Source organism: Drosophila elegans, unplaced genomic scaffold (assembly GCF_018152505.1).
Source record: "Drosophila elegans isolate 14027-0461.03 unplaced genomic scaffold, ASM1815250v1 contig_149, whole genome shotgun sequence".
Taxonomy (NCBI): Eukaryota; Metazoa; Arthropoda; class Insecta; order Diptera; family Drosophilidae; genus Drosophila; species Drosophila elegans.
In genome coordinates, this window is record NW_024545513.1 from 7,502,440 (window position 1) to 7,529,324 (window position 26,885).

The 26,885-nt window shown below is 38.2% G+C and overlaps 6 protein-coding genes across 8 annotated transcripts; 1 reads left to right on the forward strand and 5 right to left on the reverse strand.

The window, feature by feature from the left end:
* Positions 1-196: 196 nt before the first annotated feature.
* LOC121467993 (T-box transcription factor TBX5) lies at positions 197-10,506 on the reverse strand. 3 transcript variants are annotated; one of them, XM_041710869.1, is made up of 8 exons: positions 9,829-10,506; positions 9,591-9,767; positions 6,628-6,995; positions 5,874-6,106; positions 5,546-5,702; positions 5,014-5,175; positions 3,451-3,518; positions 197-2,089 (listed from the first exon to the last, which is right to left on the reverse strand). In XM_041710869.1, the coding sequence occupies exons 2-8, from the start codon at positions 9,748-9,750 to the stop codon at positions 1,147-1,149; spliced, it is 2,091 nt and encodes a 696-aa protein (XP_041566803.1). In that variant the 5' UTR covers positions 9,751-9,767; positions 9,829-10,506; the 3' UTR covers positions 197-1,146. The 3 variants fall into 3 exon arrangements, with proteins under 3 accessions (XP_041566803.1, XP_041566802.1, XP_041566804.1); XM_041710868.1 differs by having other exon boundaries at positions 9,591-10,506; XM_041710870.1 differs by lacking the exons at positions 5,014-5,175; positions 5,546-5,702; positions 5,874-6,106; ... (1 more) ...; positions 9,591-9,767; positions 9,829-10,506 and adding an exon at positions 3,867-4,107.
* A 2,866-nt stretch (positions 10,507-13,372) lies between these two features.
* On the reverse strand, positions 13,373-14,328 carry LOC108148099. Its single transcript, XM_017274946.2, has one exon. The coding sequence runs from the start codon at positions 14,179-14,181 to the stop codon at positions 13,501-13,503; it is 681 nt and encodes a 226-aa protein (XP_017130435.1). The 5' UTR covers positions 14,182-14,328; the 3' UTR covers positions 13,373-13,500.
* A 1,693-nt stretch (positions 14,329-16,021) lies between these two features.
* Positions 16,022-18,708, reverse strand: LOC108148109. The gene is made up of 3 exons (XM_017274957.2): positions 18,532-18,708; positions 17,246-17,359; positions 16,022-16,674 (listed from the first exon to the last, which is right to left on the reverse strand). The coding sequence occupies exons 1-3, from the start codon at positions 18,587-18,589 to the stop codon at positions 16,199-16,201; spliced, it is 648 nt and encodes a 215-aa protein (XP_017130446.1). The 5' UTR covers positions 18,590-18,708; the 3' UTR covers positions 16,022-16,198.
* Positions 18,709-19,197: 489 nt separating this feature from the next.
* Positions 19,198-21,416, forward strand: LOC108148116 (splicing factor ESS-2 homolog). Its single transcript, XM_017274970.2, has 2 exons — positions 19,198-19,666; positions 20,162-21,416. The coding sequence occupies exons 1-2, from the start codon at positions 19,303-19,305 to the stop codon at positions 21,316-21,318; spliced, it is 1,521 nt and encodes a 506-aa protein (XP_017130459.1). The 5' UTR covers positions 19,198-19,302; the 3' UTR covers positions 21,319-21,416.
* A 534-nt stretch (positions 21,417-21,950) lies between these two features.
* LOC108150547 (sepiapterin reductase) lies at positions 21,951-22,932 on the reverse strand. Its single transcript, XM_017278778.2, has one exon. It carries the CDS (start codon positions 22,815-22,817, stop codon positions 22,023-22,025), a length of 795 nt encoding a protein of 264 aa, XP_017134267.1. The 5' UTR covers positions 22,818-22,932; the 3' UTR covers positions 21,951-22,022.
* Positions 22,933-25,296: 2,364 nt separating this feature from the next.
* LOC108150554 (sepiapterin reductase) lies at positions 25,297-26,537 on the reverse strand. Its single transcript, XM_017278787.2, has one exon. It carries the CDS (start codon positions 26,288-26,290, stop codon positions 25,469-25,471), a length of 822 nt encoding a protein of 273 aa, XP_017134276.1. The 5' UTR covers positions 26,291-26,537; the 3' UTR covers positions 25,297-25,468.
* Between the last annotated feature and the right edge of the window lie 348 nt (positions 26,538-26,885).

Here is a 26,885-nt window from a genome sequence, read left to right on the forward strand (position 1 = left end):
TTTTGTTTAGAAAGAGACGGGAGAGTCAACAAAAAACATTCGCCGAAGAGAGATGGAGATAAAGTGCTATATAGCATAAACAAAATGGTAAATGGAAAATCGTTTTTCCCCGTGGCATTTCCATTTCCCAATTGACTTCGGCCATTTTGAAATAAAATTCGGTTTTTTTTTGTTAATTTATGCTTTTGTTGTTGAGTTTTTTTTTTTTAATTTTCCTTGTTTTTATTATTTGAAACTGTTTCAGTTTATATATATAGCGAGATATGTGCTTGTATTTACATAGAACAAACGAAGTAACTAAAATGTTAATCAAAAAAAATATATTTATATAATAATTACACTACAAGTTACATCAAATAATATAGTTTCTGGATTTCTAAATTGATGTTTTACATAAGAACTAGGCTACAAAAAAAAACTATATTTATTATGGTAAATTTTTGTTGTAGAAATACTTGTAATACTTGTTGCATTTGTTTTTGGTTTTCTGGCTGCTAATACTTGAATCCTGCACTAGCTTAAACAAATTAATTCTAAAATCAAGAAGAAATCTCTTGATTTCTTGTTGCAAATGTAGATCTTAAGATAAAAATACACAATTTATATTAAAACTGATATTCAAACCTTTATTTCTCTATGCATTCGTTTGAATATTAATTTTTTTTAAAATTTGGCTCCAAATCAAAATGTCAATTTAAGGGTTTTTAACATATAGATTTTGAGCATATCATTAAATCTTTCTAAAACTAAAAAAATAACAAATTTCTTTGATTTTAAGAACTAGTCTTGACTGTAGATTTATAAGCGGAGTAGCATATATTTATATTTTTTTGTTGCGTACAAAAATTTTAAATACAGATAATTTTATTTATTATTTTATCTCAAATATTTAAAATTTAATCGAAGCTATTTTTGTTTTATTTTACCGTATTATTCTTTTTGATAAAAATTCTTGATTTTAGAACTATTTTCTGGCTTCAGATCTATTTAGCTTTGGCAGGAATATTTGTTTATGTTTCAATGTACCGACGAATAATTCTTAATTTAGAGTATTAAATAATTTTTACAGGCAAGTTGTGGGTTATTTAAAAGAATATGTGATATGAAACCGAAATCCCCGGACTCCCTGATGCCCAGACATTGGGTTTAGCGTGGCACCATCTCTATGTAGCTGCTGGGTCGCATCATCTGGTGATGGGCCGCCGATCCGTAAAAACTTGGATAGGTGGCACCCATTCCGTAGGCGGCGGCTGCCGCATGACGCGACACCTTCAGCTTGTCGTACGCACTGGCATATGGGCCGTGGGCGTGGCTGTGGGCGTGCCCGTGGGCGTGGCCATGGTGATAGTGGGCGGCCGCAGCAGCAGCCGCATTATGATGGTAAATGGCACCGAAATTGCTCTGTTCCTGGGCATAAGGTTGACCAATGCTCGAGTAAATATTGGCCGCGGTCATCACTTGTGTTGCTCCCGTGCCGACCGATGTTGCTGCTGCTGCTGCTGTTGCTGCTGCTGCTGCTGCCGCTGCCGCTGTTGCAGTTGCTGCCGTGGCAGTTGCCGGCGGAGATGCGGAACTGGTGGAGTGCGGGGTGAGGGGATGTGGATGGGGATGGGGATGGGAATGGGGCTGATGTTGTGGCTGATAGCCGTGGCTATGATAGTTTCCATACTGGGTCTGATTCTGGCCCTGTTGGAGCAGCGATTGCTGCTGGTTCGCCTGATGTTGCTGGTGGAGATGTTGCTGATGCTGGTTCGTCTGGTGTTGCTGGTGTTGTTGCTGCTGCTGCTGCTGCTGCTGCTGTAGTTGCTGCTCCATTTGGTAGCCCAGCAAATCGGGGGAGTTGCCGGAGGTGGAGCTGCTGGAGGGCGTGGCCGGCAGTTGCAGGATTGCTCCCTGTTGCTGCTGCTGTTGTTGCTGTTGCTGTTGCTCCACACCCAAGTCGCTGCAACTCATGCTGAAGTTGCCAGTTGCCGCCGTTCGCTCCTTCAGTTGCTGCTGCTGCTGCAGTTGCTGCTGCTGCTGCTGTTGCTTCATGCGAGCCTGACTTTCGTGGCTCATGGAGGACATGCTGCTGCCACCACCAGTTGTTCTAAAAATGCAAGCACATGAAATGGTAAAATAATGTATTGAATATGTATTTTATTAAACAAAATTATTTCTTAACTCATAGGCAAGTGGTACGAAAAATGACAACTATACAATTAAGTACAAAGTTTCTGAAAAATGTTATACGTTATAATAATACAAAATATTCCAACAACCTTATTATCTGTTAAACATTAACTTTGGAAACTTTTAATTCTTTCAGAGCAGTAATGTAGACGCAATTAGTTAAGCAATAACGTGAAAAAGAAGGCTTCAGAAAATATTATAAATATTTGTGTTCAAAATTGTACAGAACTAGAGCCAGAAAGCATAGACCGAACATTTGGAAAAATGTTTGAAAGTTTGAAACAAAAAACTCAAAATTATTTGAAGTATTCGCTGCAATAAACAACTCTAAGCATAGTCGTAAACAAAATTGGGAATTGCGGACCGGACCGCTGATTTGTTTACACTATGCTACGAAGTCGGGGCCTGCAGTTCGACAAATATGAAAAGCCCCCGAAAATTGTTTATACCGCCGGCACATCTGTCAGCCGTGCCATCGCCATCGGCATCATCATCATCAGCATCATCAGTGGCAGTCCCATTTCCATTTCCATTCCCCTTTCCATTCCCCTTTCCATTCCAACTCGACATCTTCGGCTTCTGTTCTACATTTTCAAGTTCTTTTGTTTTTGAGTTATTGTTTCGTTATTTCATGACTTTCGATTTTTTCCGGGGATGTCTCTGCCCGTCGACCGAATGTCTAGTTCCACTTGGACTTCGGGACTTGAAGTTTTTTGTTAGGGGAATGGGTATCCCTAAAAAGTTTTGGATAGCAACTGAAGTTTTGAAGAGTTGCCAGGCGGCGGTATCATCAAGAAAGTGGGTCAATTTTTAAGTCCCTTCTAATTCTGATTTAGAAACAACTATTAAAACTTGTTTTAATAATAAAGAATAAAGAAAATGCTTTCATTTATGTTGTTAAAAGTTAGGATTATTAAAACAAAGTGTTTATTTTTAAACAAAAATATTTGTATTGAAATAATATTTTTCCTAACATTTGTAAAACACCCACAAATAGTTGTGTACAATTTTGTTATAAAATCTGTATTTAATTGGGACTGTCGAAAATATAGAAAACATTTAAACACAAGTTGTTTGATATTATTTCAAAAATCATGGTCTAAATTCGTTTGAAAAATTTTCTCTGACAAATTATTCAACAGTAAAATTTGCACAAAAATCTAATAGGTTGGTCATTTTTAAAAAAATAATATGTAAGCAAACAACTTGTTTCGCAATCACAACAGAATTAATCTTAGCTATTAAATCTTATTGGCAACATATTTGAAAACTACTTACACATCATTGGTGCCATCATCCCGAAAACCTTTGGCAAATGGATTGCTGGAGATCTTCAGCTGTGTCACCTGCAAGAGTTGGAAGAAAATGGATAAATATTTTTATTGGACTGGAAAAGCATGAGAAGTATGCCGAGAAATCAAAACAAATAAATTAAATACCCGTGCCCAACAAATTAGAGAAAAATGTTTACAACTGGAATTCCACTGGCAGCGGCAAGACAGGGAAAATTGAAAATGGAAAATGATTTGCAATAAATTTGAGGGCGGGTGGAAAAAGTGTTAACACCCACATTGAGCACATAAATAATTTAAATACTTTCCGAGCATGTCTACGCTGTATTTATAGCAAATGTACCCGAACCCCCGGCCCCGAAAATCCCCGTTCTTTCCACTTGCCAGAATTATGAATTATACCCGAGACAAATTCGAGAACCAGAGGCACCTCATGTTGCCTCGGTTCGTCATCCAACTTGAAATGGTGTACGATAAGATATGGGGGTTCCGATCGGGGTCCCTCGAAGTTCGTATTCCTTTCAATACTGATATAATATACCCCATTTCAAGGGCCTTTCAATATGTTTGTACAAGTGGAAGGTGCAAAATGTGTTTGTCCTAGGTAACGGCCTGCATTTAAGTATTTATTTATTTACCATATCACCTTGCCCACCTGATTTCCCAACTTTTGTGGGGACGTTTTCGTCGAAAAGTTAGTTCCACAGAACTTTTGATATGATTTAATAAAGGAATTCCTCTGTTTTATTTTTTCTTGCGAAACAGTTAAAGTTGTTATCGTATTTCAAATATATTTCATATCGATGATGAATCCTTTTCTTTTAACAATGTTACCTGAATTTCATCTTATATTATAAATTTAAAGAGTATCTCCTAGGTCGATCTTAACATTTCTTGAGTAAGCATACACTTTTCATATATATATAAATATAAATATATTTGTGCTGCTGTTTTGCTTTGCAATGGATGGGGTCGCGGCACCAAGCTCCGAGCTTTGGCCGCTGTTTGTTATAAATTATGGGAAAAACATAAACAATAAGGCCGAAATGGCACAAAATGGTCGCGGCCTCTTGTTTGGTATGCCAAGGGAAAATTAAAAGGGGTTAGAATTCGAAGAAGAAGAATTGCATTGGGCAATTAGTGAGGAGGCAATTTGATAAAACTTAAAGTTTTTGTTAAGAAAAAAATGGGATTTACTAAAGAATATTACGATTTGTTAAGAGTTATAAAAATACTTTTGGCGAGGCACCAGTTAAATCATATAACATTGATATTTATATTTATATATTTAAATGATTGTTATGCAAAGCATTTTGCATTGCCTTTTAATACCTAGCAACCAAAAATCTATTTTTAGTTATACTTAATTAATAATAATCACAAGTTTTTGTTAAGGAATTTTTTTGACTTAGCTTATGACACATTAATGTCATTTTCTTTCTTTTCTCATGTAAAGAAAACTTTAAATTTGACTAAACACATTTTCCCAAAAATATTATTTATTAAATAAAATAATAAAACAAATAATAGTAATTAAAATTGTACAGACCCGCTGATTCTGGTAGGCAGTTACGGCCGTAAAGCTCGTCTCAGGAAAGATAAAAGTGCGGAAGTGACTGGAGTGCTCATTTTCATCCAAGGACGCATTTTTCGGCGGCAAATACACCAAATGGAATCGAGGCTGATAGCGATGCATTGAATTCAGAATGATCTGTAAACGGATTAGAAAAAAAGGAGGAAAAAAACATTAGTTGAACAATTTATGACTCTGAAAACATAGAAAAACCAAACAAACAACAGCACAAAAATAATAAACAAATAGAGTTACAATCCTCTCTGAATCTTTAAAAAAAAAAAAAAACAAAACAGATTCAATTAAAGGTAATATGTTACATAAGTTTGTTTTAAGTGTTAAATATTTAAAAAAATTCACAGTAGTTGTTTTTAGAGTTTAAATAAATATGGACAAAACCTGGCTTTGGTAAATACTACAAATTTTAATTTTTAAATAACTATTGAGAAAAACTTGGCCTAAACTCTGAAAACAGTAGAGCCTTGCGTTATAAGTTTTATAGACTCACATGACCATTTTCGTCCAGCTGGTTGTTTGTGAGCTTCAGCTTGTCGAAAGACACAATCTGCTTCATCCAATTGGATCCGGCGGCAGGTGAGTCGGGATGCACATGAATCCTGGGCGGGGAAATGGGATCCGCTTTGCCAGCCACCACCCAGCAGGAGCTTAAATATAACAATAAATGTATATTTATTAGGAAGAAATAGTAACATTAAAAATTTCTTTTGAAACACATTTTTTACTTAGATATTTTTCCTTTTTCGACTTATTAAATTGTTGTAATTAAACCTTGATATTTTATGACTTTTTTTTAGAAACAAAAACAATTTACTCACTTGTGAAAGGCGTAGCGGTACCGCTTGTCATCCATGGGCACAAAGTCCATCATGCAGATGTAGGTGGCGTGGGGATCGAGGCCACCGATCCTCACCTGGAAGGTGGGAAACATCCGGCGACCCGTCTTCGTGATGATCATCTCGGTGCCCTGGGCATGGAACTGATCCCACAGCGCCTTCGTCTCCAGAACTACGATGGCCTGGGCGAGCGATGGATGCACTGGCTCCGATTCCTGAGAAACAACAAAATATTTTAAGGTTTAGATTTGATTTGAATTAAACTTAACAGTTAAGCTAGGCATAAACATAAAACGCACTGGTAAAAAAAAAGTTGAAAATCCGAATATTTTGTGCACAATTTTATTTTTTTTCGCTTTGATTTGCATTCATTGCGGCTTTAAGCCATTTTAAATATAAAAATTCATTTTAATTTTGTTACTTTAGTAGTTTCGGAATTGATTTCAGTATCTAAAAACTTGATTTAAATTTAAACCATATATAACATTAAGAAAATGCACTTAAATAAAATAGAAAGAAAATTAATTATTGAAGAAAAACAAGAAACGATGTTTTTTCAATTTATTCATAAGACAGATAGTACGTCAACATTCGCATGGGTAATTCGAGATAATTGAGTCCGAAAAGGATTAATAATGTGAGATTTAAATTTAGTCTTGTTTTTTTTTAGTTGACCCAAAACCAAAGAACTACTTTTATAAATATACAAATAAATATAAATATCCTTCTAACTTACTCCTTTGCTAATGTTGTTGCTGTTGTTTTTCACCGCATTACTGTCCGCACTGATATTGTCTTTTTTGTGTTGACTCTTGTATTTTTTATTTCCTGTGGACGCACTTCCTCCTCCCGCCGACGTGGCTGCTGTGCTGGCCGATGTCGCTGCCGTCGAGGCTTCACTGTGGCCGCCGGGATATTCGGGGGGCAGGAGGGACGAGGACTGCTCCTGGCAACTGGGATTGGAGAGCGATTGGCTACTGCTGCTGCTGCTGTTCGCGGTGCCAGTGCTGCCCGTACTGTGCGTCTCGATGTCCGCCAACTTGGCATCGATCTGCTCCAACGGCTTGTACGAGCTGCGATCCTTGCCAGCCGTTTGGATGCAGGCTTCAATAAGGATAATGGGTTGCATTTGGGTCAGCAAATGGGGTTACAAAATGAAGAGGAACTTAAATCAGGAATGTGCTTAGAAACACAAACAGAAGTCAGAGGACAAAAGTATAAGCGAGAATAAAACGATTAGGTAAAAAATGGTTTCCGATAAATCAGATCTAGCCTTATTTAATTTAAAAATCATTTTTATTTTAATACATTATTTAAAATTTATTTAAGGAACACTACACTGGCTGTTTAAAAAGCTTGTAGAGGTTAAGTCCTAGTCGCATTACATTTTTATTAATTAAAGTTCTAAAATAAATTAACTTTCGGACAATAAATTAATTACCATCAAGTAATCTCTTTATTTGTGTTTTGATAAGTTCGCAATGAATGGGCAAATGTTCAGAAATTTTAAATAAAATAATGTAAATCAAACAAGAACCTCAAAATACATTTATACTTATGAAAACAAAGTAACATTTTTCAAAAGAATAAAAAATATAATATTGAAACATTTGATTAGCAAATTACCAACTCGTATTTAAAATGTAAATCTTGCAATGGTGAAGTCGTAAAATTAATTTAATTTGGGTAACCATATTTTTTATAGATTTTATAAAACACCTTTTCGCATGCATGTCTATATTCAAATAATGTTTAGATTACCTGTTTATGATTTAAAGGCTAAAATAAAATATATGTATATGTTTAAAGAGACCAGATCATATTAAACTTTAATAAACTCTAATTCCTTTTTCTTAAATTAATTTAGTTTAAAAAAAATAATATTACCTTAAATCAATTTGTGTCGATTAAAAAATTCCCCAAGCAAATAAATAAATAAAGCGCTCAACTCAACCTACTTTTCCGGATCCCTGACAAATGGGCGGAAAATATTCGCCTATAAATCAAGCCATCCCGCATATATGCATACATTTTGTATGCCAAGTGAATGGGCTTATATATAGCCGCTGGGATTTGCTAATTTCATATTTAATGTGATTTATGCGATTTAAAGTGGAAGTCAGGGAGACAAACTGGGAGACGCCACGCCGGCGCAGAGTCCTGATTAAAGATCCCTTTAATATCTCTCGCCGATACCCGCAAAATCACACATAGTATAGTATAGTAGTGGTATAGTGATATAGTGAGCCGACTTTCGACTTTCGGGCAAATGGGACAACATATCCAATTATAAAACGGCGTCAGAGCAGCGGCTGCTGATTGAGTTGCCCGCTCTAAATTTAGGATCTCACCCTTTTGGGGGATGCCTGCCGGCTCTCGAGTGGTTTTTCTGCAATTAATTGTCACCGTCGCGGAGTTTCGAAGTTTCAAAGTCCCCGAGTTGCGGGAATTGCCGCCAAATGACCCATGACAGGTCGCCTTCTTTCGCCTTTTTATCGCTTAATGAGACGCTATTTTTTTCGGCATTTTTCGCTGCACGAATGAATTCTAAAATCAATTAACGTTTGGCACAACAAATCGTTTTTCTGTCACACCACAACATCAAACAACAACAACGGAGAAATGAAATGCCACTTGAAAAACGAGACTCGAGACTCGAGACCCGAGACCCGAGAATTGAGAATTGGGAATCTCGGATCCGGGAATTCGGAGCTAATTGCTCGGTTTTTCTGGTGTTCTGGTTTTTTGATTTTCTGGCTTCTTGTTGTTCTTGTGCCGCCGCAGCCATGGTCCGTGTATTTTGCTAATTACTGTATCGGAAACAGATTTTCTTTCAGTTTTTTTGGGTCACTTGAGGGCCAAACAAATGGTATGAAATGTATTTGTCACAAACGTAATTTCATTGGAACTGTTTAGCATTTCTTTTGATATGTTTTGAATAATCAATTTTAATATGTACCAATAGTAATCAATTTTTACGGATTTATACTTGGAAAAGAAATTGAAAGAATTGTTTGGATATTTGGTTTTTAAATATTAATATTTTATGAGGGAAAGACATATAATGTATGTGTAAGTATGCAGATAGTTCAGTTGCCTAAAAAACCGAAAACAGATCAACAAAAAAAAAATTTTTATAATGAAAATAGTTAGACACTTTAAGACTACTTTTCGTTAAAATGAGAACGCTTATTTGTATGTAGTTAATGACAAAAATGTATGAACCTTTTTTATTATAATTATTAATCTTTTTTATATATATGCTGTTGATCTTTTTAAACCTCATAAAAAAAGCTTAAATAAAGTCTAACGTTGAAATACATGTTTTAAATTTAATTTTAATTTAATTGATCTTGCTAACAGTTTTGTAGCACTCAAAATCTCTTACCACTCTAAAATAAATCAAATTATATTAAATAAAACTACTACTACTACATTAAAACTATAAGTTGTTTACCTTCATTGGTTCTTAAAACTAAATATTTGCGACATACTTTTCTAAGAGTTACTGATACAGAAAGTTCCTGCGGTTTCAATTTCATACATAGCATTTATAAATCGCAAAATTCTTTTCCAAAGGTAAAACTGATTCATAAACTATTCGATAAACACAAGATTAACACTGAACCTTTGAATTACAAAATAGGTAAAAAATTGTTGGGGTGGAACACCCGATCCCCTGCAGCTGCACGGACTCACCTTCGATCTGCTTCATGGGACTCAGGCCGCCGGTCATGTAGGGCGATGTCCAGAAGTCGTTGGCGTAGCAGTTGTAATCCGGGAGGCTGGTGTCCAGGAACTGCATCGAGGTGGTCATCATGGCACTGGCGCACTCCGTGGGACCCATCAAGTGCGTCATCGCGAACTGGATCGACTCTATATATATGTATTTATATATATATATAGAGATATGTTTGGGTGGATATCTGGGGCTCACAGTAAAAAAAAGGAAATCACACTGAATTCTTGGCCCATTTATTCCGATTTGATTTGATATGTTTTGTTTTAGTTTCACTGTTTTGATCTCGAAACGTTTTTCGCGCAGTTGTCAAATTTGATTATTGCACCCAACACACTCTATCTCACTCACTCACTCACTGTGCACTGCAAAAAAAAAAAAAAACACAATTCTATCGCGAAGGGGTGTGAAAAATCACGGCAACCTTTCGCAGTTGTCAATCAGAATCGAGATCGAAATCGAAAAGCGAATCGAAAAGATAAATTAATTCCTATTTTCTTGGCTCGAATGTTTTTATGGCCCGATCGCGTTGACTGGCGAAAATTTCCTCGTTTTGCTTTTTTAGCTGATTGATTGACTTGAACTTCTTTTATTTGTTTTCTTTCTATTTCGCCTGGCAGAAAGCGTTGAGTTGTCTCAATTGCCACCTTCTTCCGGCCAAGTGCGAACTGATTATCCGTATATATAGTATATTGTGGTTACCGCACCGCACCAAACCGAACCGAACCGAACCGAAACGATCTGATTCCAATTTGGATTCTTATTCTTATTCTGATATTGGTTCTTATTATGTTTCTGTTTATGATTCTGATTCTGATCCGATCTCTGATCACGCACACATCCGTTCCGTCAAGCGTTTGTCCGCCGAATGAGAGTTCCCGTTTTCGTGGCAGCCGTACCACTCACTGCCTCTCGAGATCTTGAACATATCATCTCATCGCATCCCATACCATACCATACCATCCCAAATCCGTCCGCCAATCGCCGCCAGCAGTATCCAAATTTAGACTCGGTCCCCGATGCGATCGATCCACCAATGAACCAATGGCTGCGGCTGAGGCGTCTCCTCCTCTTCAGATCGGGTCGACATATGTGGCCTCTTCGAGGATCGCACAGCACTGGATGGGTGTATCTAAACAATATGCCTGGTAGGACTGAGAGTAGGGTGCAAAAGAGGCATTTACCAGATGGTGCATACAGTGAGACTACAGTTTCGGAAGATTTTTCGATTCAGATCCTTAGACGTTTTAATAATTTGTGTGGCATGCTTATTGGAGTTTTCAGAACTTGCAGGTTCCTTAATAGAAAACATGGATAAAACTGCAATATCAAATAACTTGTATGTTAGTATTATTTAAAGTAACTTTGAAAGCGGATAATTACATATAAACCTAGGGGTATAAATAAGCATTCAAATGTATAACAACCAAAATTTTATATGATATTTTTAAATTGGCTGTTTATTAATATATTTCCTATACATTTGCACCTTTTGTTGGTTCTTGTACAAAGAGAATTTAGCATTTCCTGAATAAAAAATATTAATAACCAATATACCCAGGTATTTTTTTAATATTATTAATAAGAGTAAGTTTAAGATTTGTTTTTTTAGATTTCCCAAAGGGCATAGTTCACTGTAGCCTCTTCTCGGCTTCTCATTTGCCTAATTTCAGTTTTTCCGTTTCAAAAATCCCTCTCGCTCTCTTCTTTTTTTTTTTGTTTTTGGCTGGGGCGTGGCCTTAGGCAATGGGCAGGAGGTCAGGGGGGTGGGTGGTGATCTCCGATCCCCATTTGGACTTTGTTTACTTCTTGCAGGGGGCGGTGGGCAGTGGGCGTGCCACGCCGAGTGGGTGGCTGACCTGAGTCATGCGCCTCATTTGGAAAACGCTTTTAATTGGACTGCGGCCACATGGAGGTGCTCATGCTGATGGCTTTCGTGGTGCCCATGCTGCACTGCAGCCGATGGTGCCGCTGCCAGTGGTCATAAATACAAATTGCGCCATAGCCTCGACACTAAATAAACCGTAAAGAGGAAAACGGAATATTAAGACAGTGGAAAGGCACACGGAAAATAAAATAAAACAACAAAATCTGGTTTTAAAAATTATTTATGCCTAATTGCTTAAATACTTTTAATTTAATTTAATAAGGAATTTTTGTCGTTCCCAAGGATTTAAAATAAATTTATACTTTGCTATTTCGCAGTTCCCATCCTAGGAAAAATGAAACTATAAACAGCCTTGCAGTTTTTAAAGATATTTCAATTTAAAAATTGAAAAATGTTATTATATTTTAAACTTCTGAAAATTTTTTTTTTAAATCTTTTGCCACAGAATTTCTACGTTTCTTACACATTGTTGAAATTAAAAAAAAGATTATGAGAATAGGAAATTTCAAAAATTTGTGAGGCTAAATAAATATTATAACTTTAAGATATTTGATAAAAAATATTTTATAATAACTACTTTATATAGTTTAAAATAGTTATAATTTTATTTTTCATCTTAGGTTTTTTACTTTATTTTTTTAAAACACCAAAAGTTTTATTATTTTGGCAATGAAAAACAATTGATCTATTTTCGCTCAGTGCAGGCGTGCGAGAGAGGCAGCAAGAGAGGGGGCCAACAAGAGAGAGCGAAAGAGAAGATGCGGCAGTAGAGCCCCATGAAAATGGCGTCTGTTGGCCATTAGAACCTGCGGAGAACTGGAGATCCGGGGAACCCAAGAAATGGAAGAACCGAATAAACCGAAAAACTGGACCGATCAAAGTGAACACCCCCAATTAGCCGGGGGCTTCTGCTTTCCATCAGCCACGGGCATTCAATTAGCGGTGTATGCTGGATGGTGGATGGTACCTGGTACATGGTACATGGTACCTGGACGGGTCTCCACCTGAACCGATTTGTTTACCTTCCTCGTATATATAAATCTACGCATCCAGTTGCGCCCAGGATTTATCCATTATCCATTTATGGAACTGCTTGTTATTGTTTTTCCTTGATTTTCGTGTTCGTGTTTCGTTTGGCCGCCACTGTTTACAATTATTTTGAGTTAAGTGGCTTCTTTCGTGAGTTTTTCGTTTATTTTTTGGCATTTTTCAGAACGCATCGTTACTATGCAGTCCATAAATAATTCATAAATTTGAAAAATTGTTATGGCATTGGCCATGCCATTAGTTGTTAATTATTTGTTTGAGTGTAAACAAAACGCAATTAATTGGTTACCGCTTAGGATAAATGATTTCAAATAATAAGTGCGAAGATCGACAAGAATTATACATTTTAATTGATTTGCACTCAGTAAAGATGTACTAAAACTATTTTTAAAACCAATTTATATTTAAACCAATTTGTGGTAAATATAATATATCCAAAGCTATTTTTTTATAATATTAATATACATGTTTTGTATTTAAAAGAAAAAAAATGGTATATATTAAAAATAAGTTTTCTTTCGCATAAACCGTTTGAAAAACCAATTTAAGTATAATAAAAATATATCCAAAGCTGCATTTTAAGAATACTTAAATATTTAACATTTAATTTAAAATCTTTTTTATAATTTAATTTTTATAATGAGGTTTTAAATAATAACATTTAAATATTACAAAATAAATATTAAGAATAGATAAAGAATTGAATACAAAAAACGCTAGGTAAAATGTTACTTAAATTAATTTAAATACCTGCTATTCAACTTAAGTATTAAAATAAATCCAATGTTGTGTTAAAAACGTATTTTGGATTTCGAGTAATCGAAGGTTTTATTGGTTTTATTGCAACGCAAATTTAGATTTCAAATTGTCGCTTGAAAAGGTGGTTGTAATGAATTTCGAACTGAAATGAGGAAACGCAGGAACTAAGGAAGTGTCTACTTCTTCTTGCGGTTCTTCTTGCCCTTCACCTTGGGCTTGGAAGACTTGGCTGGAGCCCTGGTCTCCGGCTTCGTTTGGGGCACCTTCAAGGGCTCAGGAAGTGGAGCAGCAAGGGGCACCAGTTCCTTTTCAATATGCTCATCTGCTGACTTCTGGCGGGGCTTGTTGAGAGTTATGAATCCTAGGAAATCGGTGGACGGTACTGTTAGGTCCTCGAGCGGCTCATCCTCATCCTCGTCCTGGGTGAGTGGGCTGTGGACGGGTTGGTGCATCTCACCAGCCAGCGCATCGCCATCGTGGAAACTGTCCGATTCATTGAGTAGTCCTCCTCCTCCAGTCTTGACCATCTGGTGATGCTTATCGGCCGTGGCAGTCACACCCTTTAGCTTCTGCTCCAACTGGTCCTGATCGCCATCCTTGTCGTCGACTTGACTGGGCGTCAGGACGACCGGCTGCCAGAAGAGATTCAGGGTGGACATCCGCCTGATGCCCACATTGTCGAGCACACACTTATTGGACAGGATGGTGCCCTTGTAGGACAGCCGACTGAAGCCCATGGGCACGGCCATGTTGCGACCAATCTGGGCCTTTAGTGAACCCACCGTCCCGAAACGGTCTGCCTCGTAGAGGCTCTTCTGTCCGTCCCGCGTCTGAATTAGGATCTGCATCTTCCGCATCTTGCTTCCGGATTGAAGGACTCCAACAACGTGTTTGTATCTCCGTATAACTCGTATATCTCGTTGCTCTGTCGCCTGAGCTCGGGTTCTTTGAGCTTCAGTCTGGTCAAGGAAAAGTTTGTATTTAATTCCCCCGTTGATCTGTCATATTGTAATGTTAATGCCAAATCGTGGCCTCCTGAAACACCATTTCCGCCATTTAACGATTTAATTTTATTTTATTTGAATATGATACAAAAATCAAATTTCTTTACTACAAAACTTAGTCCATTTTTGAACTCTTAGTTCAATATTAACAAGTAAATAATACTAAAATAAAAAAAGTATAAATATATAAGCCTAAGAAAAATACAAAATAAATAGTAAGCTTTATAATTGAGTAAGTAACAAAGGTATGTAAAATTTAAAATTTTGTTAAACAAAAATAAATAAATTCATCAAACTTAAGAGTCAATTAAACTACAATTATTTTTAGCAAGGCATGAATGGTGAATTAATAATTTCAGTTAAACAAATATAAAAGAAGCATTGGTGGAATAAACAAAAATAAATAATTTCATCATCAGTCAGTAAAACTAAAAATATTTTAGACAAGGTTTGAATGGGGAATTAAAATATAAAGGTTATAAAAATTAATTTCATTTTTACTATATTCTAATTTCTTACTTTGATTTTATTTAATTTTATTTTTTTTTTTTTTGGCCTTAGTTATATATATACTTTTTTTTTAATTGCCTACTAAAAAAATTAAAATGAAATATGACAATAAATTCAAGGGAAACAAATATAAATAAAATAAGCCTAAGAAATTAGAATAGAATGCAAAAACAAACCGTTTCTATTTCTTGTTTGAAATTTGTTGTATAATTTGTTGGCTTCCCTGGAAGTGAGAAGCATGCCCAAACTGATCTATTTCCGCACATCCAGTTCGATTTGAAATGGCCCCGGAAAAGCGAGCCGTGAAAAGTAATTGACAAACATTCGGAGGCGTCGACACATTTATGCACCCCTCATTGGCGGAGAGAGCTTCCGGTTTTGTTACTGCCTCTGGTTATGATTCTTGTTCTGGTTCTGGATTGAAATCGGTATTGGGATCGGCCTCTATATAGTGAGGAGGAATGGAGTGGAGTGGTGGAGGGGTAGGATGTCAACTGCAACTCGGGCCATCAAGTGCCGCCCGTTGACACCTCGTAAAAAGGCGAAAGCAAACAAAATGCTTGATCAATATTTGCCCTCCATTTCCATGCAGTTTTCATACTTATTTTTGTTCAAAGCAAGCCAAGTTTTTAATAAAAATATGAGAGATCCATAAAAATGCAGGAAGCTGCAGAAGCTCCTTTTTATTTAAAAAAAAAATAGTACAACGAAGCAGACTTGTAATTTATCAATTAAACAGTAATTTTATTTGGATCAAAATTTATTTTTACATTAGAAGCATTAACAAGATATTAAAGGTATTCTTTCCCCTCCTTAAAAATGGAATGAATATAGCTTCAATTTTATAACAATCAAAATCTATAATAACAAAAATGTTAATTCGTTTAATTTGAGTCTTTTTGAATGCCCTAAATTTCCATTTAATTTTTATATATATTACTGTTCGAAATAAACTAAGTTTGTTAAATACATCAGATAGTGGAAAACAGCAATAGAAAACAGTAATAGACTAATCCATGCTGTACATTTAACAATTATTAAATGTATTGATTTTAAAACCAGATATTTTTTTTAGCTTACCCAAAATATTTATGTTATTAAAGCCATTCTCTCTTTTATATAAAAAACTTCATAATGGCTTAAATTTTATTGTTATCTAAATCGAAAATAACAAAATTCGATATATTATTATTGTATCTTTATTTTTGTTCAAGGCTAAGACATAACGAAGACAGAGAGGTGTACAAAAAAAAAAGGGAATACTATAAACCGTTTATAATGCTGCTAAAAAAAGGTAGTTTAATGCTGAAGATGAAGCCTAGGAAGTTTTTCGAAGATGGAAGGATTGGATTGGCACTATTTAGAGCCTGAAGGCGGCGGCCAGGAGACCGGCGAGCATCAGGGACACGGAGAGGGTCAAATGGGCACCGGAGTCGCGGGCAATCGGGATGAGGGTGTCGTTGTACTTGAGGAAGTTGCAGCCGCGGCCTTCGCAGGTGAAGCAATTGCCCTCCTTCACGCACTGCTTGTTGGCCTGCGCCGAGGTGAGGCATCCGCGCTGGAAGGATCCGCTGGCGGTGCGGTTGCTGTTGCGGATGTAGCACTGGTCGCCGAACTTGTAGATCGGGCAGATCGAGGAGTGCCGGTACGTGTCGGTGGCGCACTCCGATTCCGTGGAGTTGCCCGAGCACTGGAGGCACTGCGCCCGGCTCTGCGGGAAATAGTTCCTGTTGCAGCCCTCGTTGTAGGTGCATAGCTGGCACACCAGCTCGTTGTTGCACGCGCTCTTGGTGGCGTTGTCCAGGTCCACAGCACATCCACGGATTGTGTAGCCATCTACAGGTGTCCGCAAATAATCAAAATAAATTCATTTTAATAATAAGTAACTTATTTTAGGTAGCAGAACAGAGTATACATATTAATAAGCTTTACATTTTTATTTTGTATTTGACCTTCGTAGACTTTATAAAATTCTTTGATTACAAAATTTATATTTGAGATAAGGTTACATTTTAATGGATGGTATATTTAAAGTATAAGCACACTAAAAAATTCAAAAAGTAGTTTAATTGCTACAATAAATATTCTTAGGCCGTTTTGGGTTATTGATATTTCTTTATTTCGAAAAACAACTAAAGAGTCAACTTTAAATTTGAATGCAATCTTTTAAAATATACATCTCATTATATTATTAATTTTTTACTAAAATAAAATCTATGAACATAGAATAGAATATGGAAATCGGTTTAGTTTGAAAAAAAAACTATTGTAAAATGAGTAATGGCTTAGTAAAATATTTTGGAGTACATTTATCAACGTATTACTTAGACTTGAGGAACATGAATCTGTTGTGTTTGAAATTGTAAACCAGAAAGGGATAATGGATAAAGGATAAAGGATAACTTACCCAGGACGCGGGAGTAGCAGTTGGAGGTGCCGTCGGAGCAGTTGCGGTTGAGCAGGCTCACCGGATCGGTGGCGCAGCGTTCGTTGGTCTTGGAGTTGCACTGGATGCAGCCATCTGCGAATTGAGCGAGGGGAACGGTGCGTTTCGATTGAGTTTCGGGCAGGCCTGATTAGATTAGATCATTATGGTTGTAACCTTTGCGTTGGCATCCAAAAATAAACCAAGGTGGGGCTTTGGTGCAAAGTCCTCTTCAAAACAGTGCAAAAACATGTCTATCTTTATCTCTATCTCTATCTGTTTGGTTTGAGTTTTTTCTTTTTAAACGTTCACCTGTTTTGTCATATTATCATGGGACACACTGTACCAACTGAGTGGAATTATCTCATTCACCCTGTTGCCACAATCGATTCTTATCGACCATGTGTACACATAGGCAACGAAATGAGTCAACAAACATACATACATTTTTGTGAATGCCGCGAATAAGATTAGAAAAGTCAATTTACAGTGCTGAAAACATCATTTAAGGTGCTCCAAGTTTGCACACAAATTATTATGAAATTATCATTATACATATGTGATTTACATATATACGTTTGTGCTAAGACTCATCTGTTTAATATAAATGTTCCAAATAATAAAAATTAATTATCAAAAAAATAAATGTGACAATTACGAATAAAAATAAACGATGATGATCATTTTGACTTCGCTTTAATAATCTATCTAATGTGTAAGTAGCTTTATGACAAACTGTATTTATAAATGTATAAATGCCTAACACAAAAGTGCATGCTTTTAAGCCCAGATTTATTTCTTCTATAAAGACGATTTCCTCTTGAATTCACGTAGCTTCGTTTTTATACAGATAAATTTGCATACATATTACCAGCAAAGAAAAATTCGAGAACTTTCTGCTATTGACAACAAGCCTGCATCATTGCACACATATATTATATTTCATCATAAAAAGAAATCAACCTACTGCTGACATATGGATACATTCTTTATATATACTATATATATCAAATTCTTCGCCGGCTGTAGACACACATACACACACATAAAAAAAAATTGTTGGGTAAGTTACAAAGCCTAGAACCTTTGACGTTTCTAGGGGAACTCGCCTGTTGATATCTAATCATGAACTTATTTTGGTGTCCATGAGACCACCGCTTATCACACCTTCTTATATAATGCACTCCAATAAATCGTTCGTTTCAAACAGGAAAAAAATGTAATCCCGATCGAAATCTGGAGGGAATTGAACAAGGAACCAAATTTACCACAACTGATGTAGGTCAGAAACGACAAGGCGGCGATCAGCAACATGTAGAACTTCATGACTGATTTGGATATGCGATATGGCAACGAATGTGTTAAATTCAATTACTAATTTCACGGCGATCGAAGAAGCGACGCGCAGTAAAGCTGAACAAAGACTGACGGGAGTAACTGAAGTTCGATTGGGGATTTAAAGCTGCCGGACTTACTGAGAAGAGATAAGGCCTCCGAGCAGCGGTGTTTGAATCGAACTGATAAAATGGGCCGAACACAAAGTTATGGCCAATGATTCACACGGCAAATAGTTGACTATTTTGTACACACTTTTTGAAGGCAAAAATGTTTGTCGTTTAGGCTGGCACACTTTGTGCCCTTTTGATTTGACTTTCGGGTGTTTTTGAAACAAATATCTTTGAGATATTGATATATATGGATTTTAGGCAATATAAGTATTTAAAACCTAAGCAGGAGAATCAAGGAGTCAAAAATTAAGTATTTAAAATATTAATAATTAAAAATAAAAGACCTTGAAACGGCAGCAATAGGCCAATTAAAATTTAAATATTCGCGCTTCTTTGAATACATTCCACTTTTCGCGATAGCTTATCGATAAGTGCTCCTTGCCAGGTCGCCAAAAAAGAACTATCTGGCAACACTATATGAGATTCTCGGCGAAAAATGTAACGGGCACACTAAAAAGAAGTAAAACAGATTTCACTAACTAATTGTCAAAACAAAGTAAATTTCGAGACAAATACGAGATAAACAAGGCGATGAACGACACGCCACGCACACCTGCCACTCCGGGCACACCCGGAACTCCCGGCAGCTTGGCCATGGAGGTGGCCCGCATCCAGAACTCCGCGCTGGCCGAATTCAAGAAGCCCACGGCAATGGTGCGCCCCAAGAACAAACCGAAGATCCTCACGGAGGAGAAGTACATCGAGGAGATGTCCAAGATCATCCAGCGCGACTTCTTCCCGGATCTGGAGCGGCTGCGGGCCCAGAACGATTACCTGGACGCGGAGTCGCGACGGGACTTTGTCCAAATGGCCGAGATTCGGGAGCGCTACAGTTTGGGCAGGATTCCCGGCACAGGAAGAAGCTCCAGCCGAAGGAACAATCAGCGGAATAATGGTGAGTACTACGCAGGATCGGGATCCACATTGCAGCATCAGTAGTGCTTCCAAAATACAAATTTCCCACAATTTATTGAGGCTGATCGATAGCTCTTTTTTTCCAAAAATATACACTTTATTCTTACTACTGGATTTAAAGAGGTGGTTTTGAACTCAATCTTCCCATATCCTAAACAAAAACGTCAACAATATTTCCTTACAGATTTCAAAGTCTGATGAAATTATTGAACAGGAAAAATGTGATATGTAAATCATGTTTAATGGTCAAATTCGGATCTTAAGCACAGTATTTAATTTAAATAAAGTGAATGCAGATGTATCGATAATTGCAAATGTTTAAAGAATTATACAAGTTATAAAGAACGCATTTGGAACACAGTATTTATTAAATATATATTCATATTCGAAAAACTATTATTTTTGGAAGAAACCCAGTTGGGTGTAATCCTTTTAATTATAACTAACACTAAAACACTACCTTCTCTCGTTTCAGCCATGTCCCCGGCCACATTTGAGACGCCAGTTAGCATGGCCAACGGCAGCAACACTCCGCTGCTCAATTCCCGGGCCACGGACACCCCCTTGTCCACTGCCAACTCCGAGAAGAGTGCCGCCGAGGGCGGGGACACCACATCGAAGCTCTCCCTGGACGCCTTCCTGCAGAACTACACGAGCGAGGATAACCAGAGCTTTCAGGAGATCATCGAAACGGCGGAAGCGAAGCTGCGCCAGAAGTACGCCGTGCTCTACAACCACGAAAAACTCTCGGCGGAGCAACTGCAGCGCGCCCTAATGCTGCCCAGCATAGAGAAGCAATTCGAGGAGCCGGATCCGTTGAGAAAAATCGAAACGTGGAACTACACCAACATGAACTCCATAATGTATGTGCCCGATGGCGTGGAGTACACGGAGGAGGAGCGTGTCCAGGCGGCAGAGCGCAAGCAGAGCATCCAGCACAATGCCACCAGGCTGCCGGATGAAGCCAAGCACCGGGACACGGAGGGTAAAAAGCCGGATGAAGTGTCAGTCAATGGGGCGGGTGAATCGACGGCCACGCCGAGAATACGAGGATTCGATCTGCTGCGTTCACCATCGCCGCGCCCCGGAGAAGCCTTCTCGCCCATCATGACCTGGGGCGAGATCGACGGCACACCCTTTCGCCTCGACGGTGGCGACACTCCACTGCGACCCACCCAGGGACCCTCGTTCCGCATCAACGAGAACTCCCGGCGCGAGAACATCGCCATCGCGCTGGCCGAGAAGGTCAGCGAGAAGATGCGAAATCAGAAGCAAATGGCCCTCGATACGGCGCGTCGGAACATTGGATCCCCGCTGATACGCACCAATATGGAGCGCCTGGCCAGCATGTCGCCGGCAGCCCAACTCTTGGCCACCGGGAAGCTGGGACTCCGCGGAACGCCCAGATCGTTGCACACACCATCGCCGCTGAGCGCCAGGAAGCGCAAGATAACGCCCGGCGTTGTGAGGAGCCACACTGGCAGCACTCCGCTGGGACCACCGAAACAGCAGTCGGAGTCGGGCAGGATCGGCACTCCGGCCAAGAGTTCCACCATCGACACGGGCTCCACGCTGACGGACGACCTGCTCAAGATACCCACAAAGCGACGCTCTGCAGCCGACTTCTTTTAGCGCATAAAGCGTGCCGTGTTCATGTTTAGTTTCAATTCAATACCTCATAATGTTAAAACCATATTATTTATGGCATTAAAATGTAGCTATTAAACCAAGCTGGAGTTTGTTTGCACAAAGATGTTGGTTCACAAAAGCAATTGATTCCTTAATGCTGATAAGAAAATCATGAATGCGAAATCATAAATGTAAACGCACATTTGTTATCAGTTGGAAGCTATTTCGAAACTTTATAGCAATCACTTTTGGCAGCCTTTGAATACTCTTTTTAAATCCCTTATCCCTTATTTGATTAACCTAAATATAACTCTTTTAATTTCCAACTTTTTTTTAAGATTCCTATTCAGAAAATTTAAAAATTTTGAATCTACCTTTAAACCCAGTGGACTCATTAAAAAGAAAACCATAAAGAAAAAAAAAATCATCTTTGTAAAAATAATGAATATACTTTTTTTTGTTTAATTATTTTTAACAAAAACACTCATACAAAGCTCATTTCAGGAGAAGAGACGAATCAATTAATGATTTATGGTCCTAAAAAAAAAAAAAAAAAAAAACGATATAATATCCCAAGTGATTCCATAAGCCATTGTAAAAGGGGATTTCTTTAGGAGATTAATAGAGACATTGAATGCTGTGTTATCTTTTAAATGTTTTAATACGAAAAACCCATAACCATACACATCACTCATTGGCTAAACCAACTAAAACTGCTCATCCCTGTAGTCGACGTGATCGCCGGACTTGAACTTGAGGGCCTCCAGGACCTTGATGAACCGCTCGGTGGTCTGGACGGTGGTCAGCATAGTGCGAGACTCCCTCTGCTCCCGGAACATGGCGGCCACGGCGGGATCGTGGGCCTCCCGCTGCACCTGCATGGTCATCTGGGTGTCAATCATGCCGGGCGCATAGTTGAGCACCAGAGTGTCCGAGCTGGAGGACAGGCCCTCCTCCGTGGCCAGCACCCGGAAGTACATCTCGCGGGCTGCCTTCACCGTGCAATAGTGAGCCATCGAGGAGATGGGCGCAATGGCAGCCAAAGTGCTGAGATTGACCACCAACTTTGGGATGTCCTGGAAGAGGCGCATGAACTCGCAATTCAGGGATATGGCGGAGAAGACATTGGTGTGATAGTATCGCTGCAGGTAGCTCGTGTCCCCGATCTCCTTGGCCCTCTTGGAGGTATCGCCCACGGTGCCGGCATTGTGGATGACAATGGCCCGCTCGAAGGTGTGTTGCCCCCGAGAATTCTCCAGAATTCGGGTGAAGTCCTCCGTTCTGGCCGTTTCCAGTTCCAGGGAGTAGGTATGCACGGCCAGCTTGGGTACTGTGGCCAGGATCTCTCCCTTTGTCTCCTCCAAAAGGGTATGATTGCGACCCAGGAGCGCCACCACGGATCCCTCCGATTGGATCCGTTTCGCCAGCTGCTGGGCAAACTCACGGCCAATTCCTCGAGAGGCTCCGGTCACCAGGAGGTATGTGCGTTGCTTTAGGTCCATTGTTGCAGCGTAAACCACACTAAATTACTTTCTATTTAATTTACAAACTCCACAGCGGCAACAGTTGGCTGCCTTTTTTTTTAATTCGCTTTGGATTTTACCTGATTTGCCAGCTTTTTCACAGCTGACTAAAGCTCATTATTTTATGTCCAGGAGCGTAAGCAGGAACTATTTTCAGGGGACACTTCAAAACTATAAATTTTTGGGGTTGAACATAATATCTTTATTTTAATTTTCAGCAAGTATTTTTTTGCTTTGAAATCAATTTGAAAAGTACAAAAAAAACAACAGAAAATTACATTTTAATTTCAAAACTAAAAAAAAATTGTTTCTAAAACTTGAATAATTAAGGAGGTTTTTCTAACACAACATTGTTTGGTTGCAAAACTTTCTACAAACGTTTTTCCTTAATATATAAAAACAATATTTTTAGTACATTTTTTGGTTTGTAAATTCATAAAAACCAACCAAAACCAAATTTTAAATTAGGAATTGGAAATGAGAATATGTGGACCTAATATGTTGGGGGGATATACGTAGGTTGTAACCCCCATATTGCCGCCCCTGTATTTTGCTCTCTGACAGCCCATCAATGCTCTCGTTTCTCTCAGGCTTTAAGCTCTACTTGAAGTGGAAAGGTTATCGCCGGCTCTTGCTTAACGATTTAATTTAATTAATTGCCTATGTTTTATTAATTGCATCGTTTAAGTCGGCATAATGTATCAAAAATTACGGGATTTATCGTAATACGCAAGTTATGAGGTGGAATGCATGAAATCAACGCGACAAATTTAATGTCAAGGTCGGCAACCCAAAAGAGTTGAGATTGAGATTCTCCTAATCTTCTCTCGAAAGCTCCACAACTTTAAAGTAAAGTTAAAGCTCCATCGTTTAATCGTCACTAAAATTAAAATTTTTATTTTCCACACCCCTGAACAACTTTAAACAATAGTTTATAAAATAAAGCGAGTTATAAATTTTTATTTTTAGTCGATTCTTTAAATTGCTTTGCAAAGAAAACCTGACTTGTTTAAAATACTTAAGTAAATCATGTTTCCTAACCTAATCTTTATATCCAAGGTTTAACAATGAAAACATATTGATTAGAGAGTTTTGCAACATTGTACGGAAATTCAATTACAATATTATTACTTCGATTAGGAAAGCTTCGCAATATTGTATGCAACAGACAGCTTTGGAAATGTAAATAAAACTGGAATTAGTTTTCCTATTCATGCATTGAACAGGAATACCCAAAAGTATGCCTTGAATATGAGCTTACACAAAATAATTTGAAAAAAAAAAAAAACTAAGAAATGTATTTAAAACAATTCGTATGGTATTCGTAGACAAATAAAGTCAAAACAAGTTCAAAAAAAATTTAATCTTTTAAAAAAAAACAAAAAAATATTTATTTTAGCAAAAATCCTAAGTAAATTTTAGTAGTAACTGTACATATTGCCTATAAAACAACCTAAATAAAAAAAACAGTGAAATCCCGGATCCAAACGCAGCCCATATACATGCATATATTTTGAATACTTTTCCGATTCCGATTCTGACCCGGCAACAACGCAAATCTTTATATGAACACGTGTCTTCCGTAGAATTCGATCGGTGGATTCCCTTATCACTAAGGCGTCGGGCTCTGTCTCAGATTGTTTTGCTATATACGTTATGCGTAATATATATGTACATATATATATATATATATATTTTGCATATATGTATATATATTCCCATTGCTGATTCATAATCGCAACGCTGTTGGGTTATTGATCTTTTAATTAATTCTATCTACATATCTATATTTCGCAAAAATATCTGTATGTATTAGATGTATATATATAGTCAATATCGGTTTACAGTAGTTCTTAAAAAAGGATTTCAATATCATTAAAACATGTGGCTTGTGTTTTTCAAATCAGGGTTGTTGTTCAGTAAAATGCATTAAATTTAAATAATCTATTTAATTAATCTTATATTTTGACAAAAACAATTTAAAAGGGGGTTTGACTAACTTAAAAGTGTTATAAATTTCAACTTGCTGGAATAATGACCAATTTACAGCCTCTTTTTTTGTATACCTTATAAATTTCTTTAATAAAACTATGTTTTCAATTGGGGAAATATTGTAACTATTTAAAAAATTTTATATATTAAAAGAAAATTAATTTGTGCCCTCTATGGAATATTGATCAAACTACAGCCTCTTTTATATTAATATATTATCTATATTAAACTCTGCTATTATTCAATTACAAAAAAAAGTCTAAATTTCATTTTTAAACTAGCAGTTTCAGAAGCTACTTAAAGAACTCTTGTGCCCTAAAACAAAGACTTTAAATCTATGAAATCATCTATGAGAAATCAGAAAAATCTTGCTATAATTCCCAATTGAATCTAGATTAAAAAAACAAAAAAAGGAATGAGAAGAATCTCCCCGAACCAATTGACCAAAATGAAAAAATAGTTTTAGTTTCGTTTTCCTGTTCGTGTGCTTGGTTTTCGTGCACTTGCAGGTTTAAATTGAGGGTCGTCAGCCAGAGTTTATTCATTTCCAAGGCAATCAAATAAAAAACAGTATCCAAATCGGGGGCCAAAAACAGAACCGAGTCCATTGGAGACACAGCCCACCGCCACGGTGCTACTCATAAGACGAAGGTGTCGTAGTAGTCGACGTCGTGGCCGGACACGAAGGAGATCTCCTCGAGGATGTTGATCAGCTTGAGGGTGGCCTGGCTGGGCTGGATCCTGGGCAGCTGGAGCAGCTGCTTCGAGGCGATCAGCTCGGCGGGAGTGATCTCGTTTCCGTTCATATCGCACTGACCCCGGTGGCTGGCCATCAGTCCGGGTGAGAAGCTGAGCACATGGACGCCGAAACGATGCTCCTCGGCGGCCATGGCCCGGAAGTACATGTCCCTGGCCCGCTTGCAGGAGCAGAGTAAGCCGGCATGGACCAGTGGACGCACCATCAGGGAGGAGGTCACATTCACCGCCAGCTTCTCCACCTTCGCCAAATACGTCGACTGCAGCCACCTTTGGCTAAGGGCCACCGGTGCGTAGAGCTGCTGCTGGACATACTCCTTCCAATCCTCGGTGCTCTGGGGTTCCAAGAGCACATGTGTGGCCGCCAGCCCCTCGTTATGCAGCATTATAGATCGCTCGAATCGCTGGTTGTCCCCCTCAACTTTGAAATGGTCCTTCAAAGCCTGCTCCATCAGCTGCACGCCATTCGAATGGCTGTCGTTCAACTTGCCGGTCCTCACTTTAATGGTTTCGGTTTTAAGCTCACTCTGGAGCAGATCCTCCAGCTCACGCAGCTGCTGCTGATCCTCGTCCAAGATCAGGGCCACGGATCCGGTGGCCAAGCGACGGCAAAACTCCAGGGCCAGGGATTGACCCAAAGGATTCGAGCTGCCGCTCAGCACCAAAAAGGTGCGCTTATTTAAATCCATTCTCTTTGCTGCCATTGTTTTGTGAAAGGATTCTTTTAAGGGATACTCTGGAGGTCAGGACACGACTGCAAGAACTTTTGCGAGAACACTTGCGATCACTTGGGGCTGTACGACTGTACTGTTGCCGAAATTTCAGCGTGCTTCGCCAACTGGACTCTGTTTCTCCGTTGATAAGGCAGCTCGCTTCCGATGGGCCAAGTATATATGTATATGTACTAGACTGAGCACAACCTGGCTTCCGATTACGTATATAGACGCGCTCTGGGTTGGTGGGGATGTCAGCTTGGGGCTTTTATACAACCCAACCGGCTGATAAGACCGGGATCAGCCGTCTGGGCTTGTTGCCGAGCCATAAACCGTTTGTAATGGGTTTTCGGCAAACCAAACCAGAACCACGTCGGTTAAAATCTGGAGTGGAGTCCCACCATTACAAAAAAATCTGGTAAATATTAAGGGGTATTATTTTGCAACATTCATTAATTCAATATATCCATAAGCATTAATTTCTAATAATGTCGGCTTTATATATTTACATCAAAATCGTTGAGAATAGTTTCTATATTTTACAACACAACTTTGCCAACTAATTTTAAATTCGGCTTTTATTGTG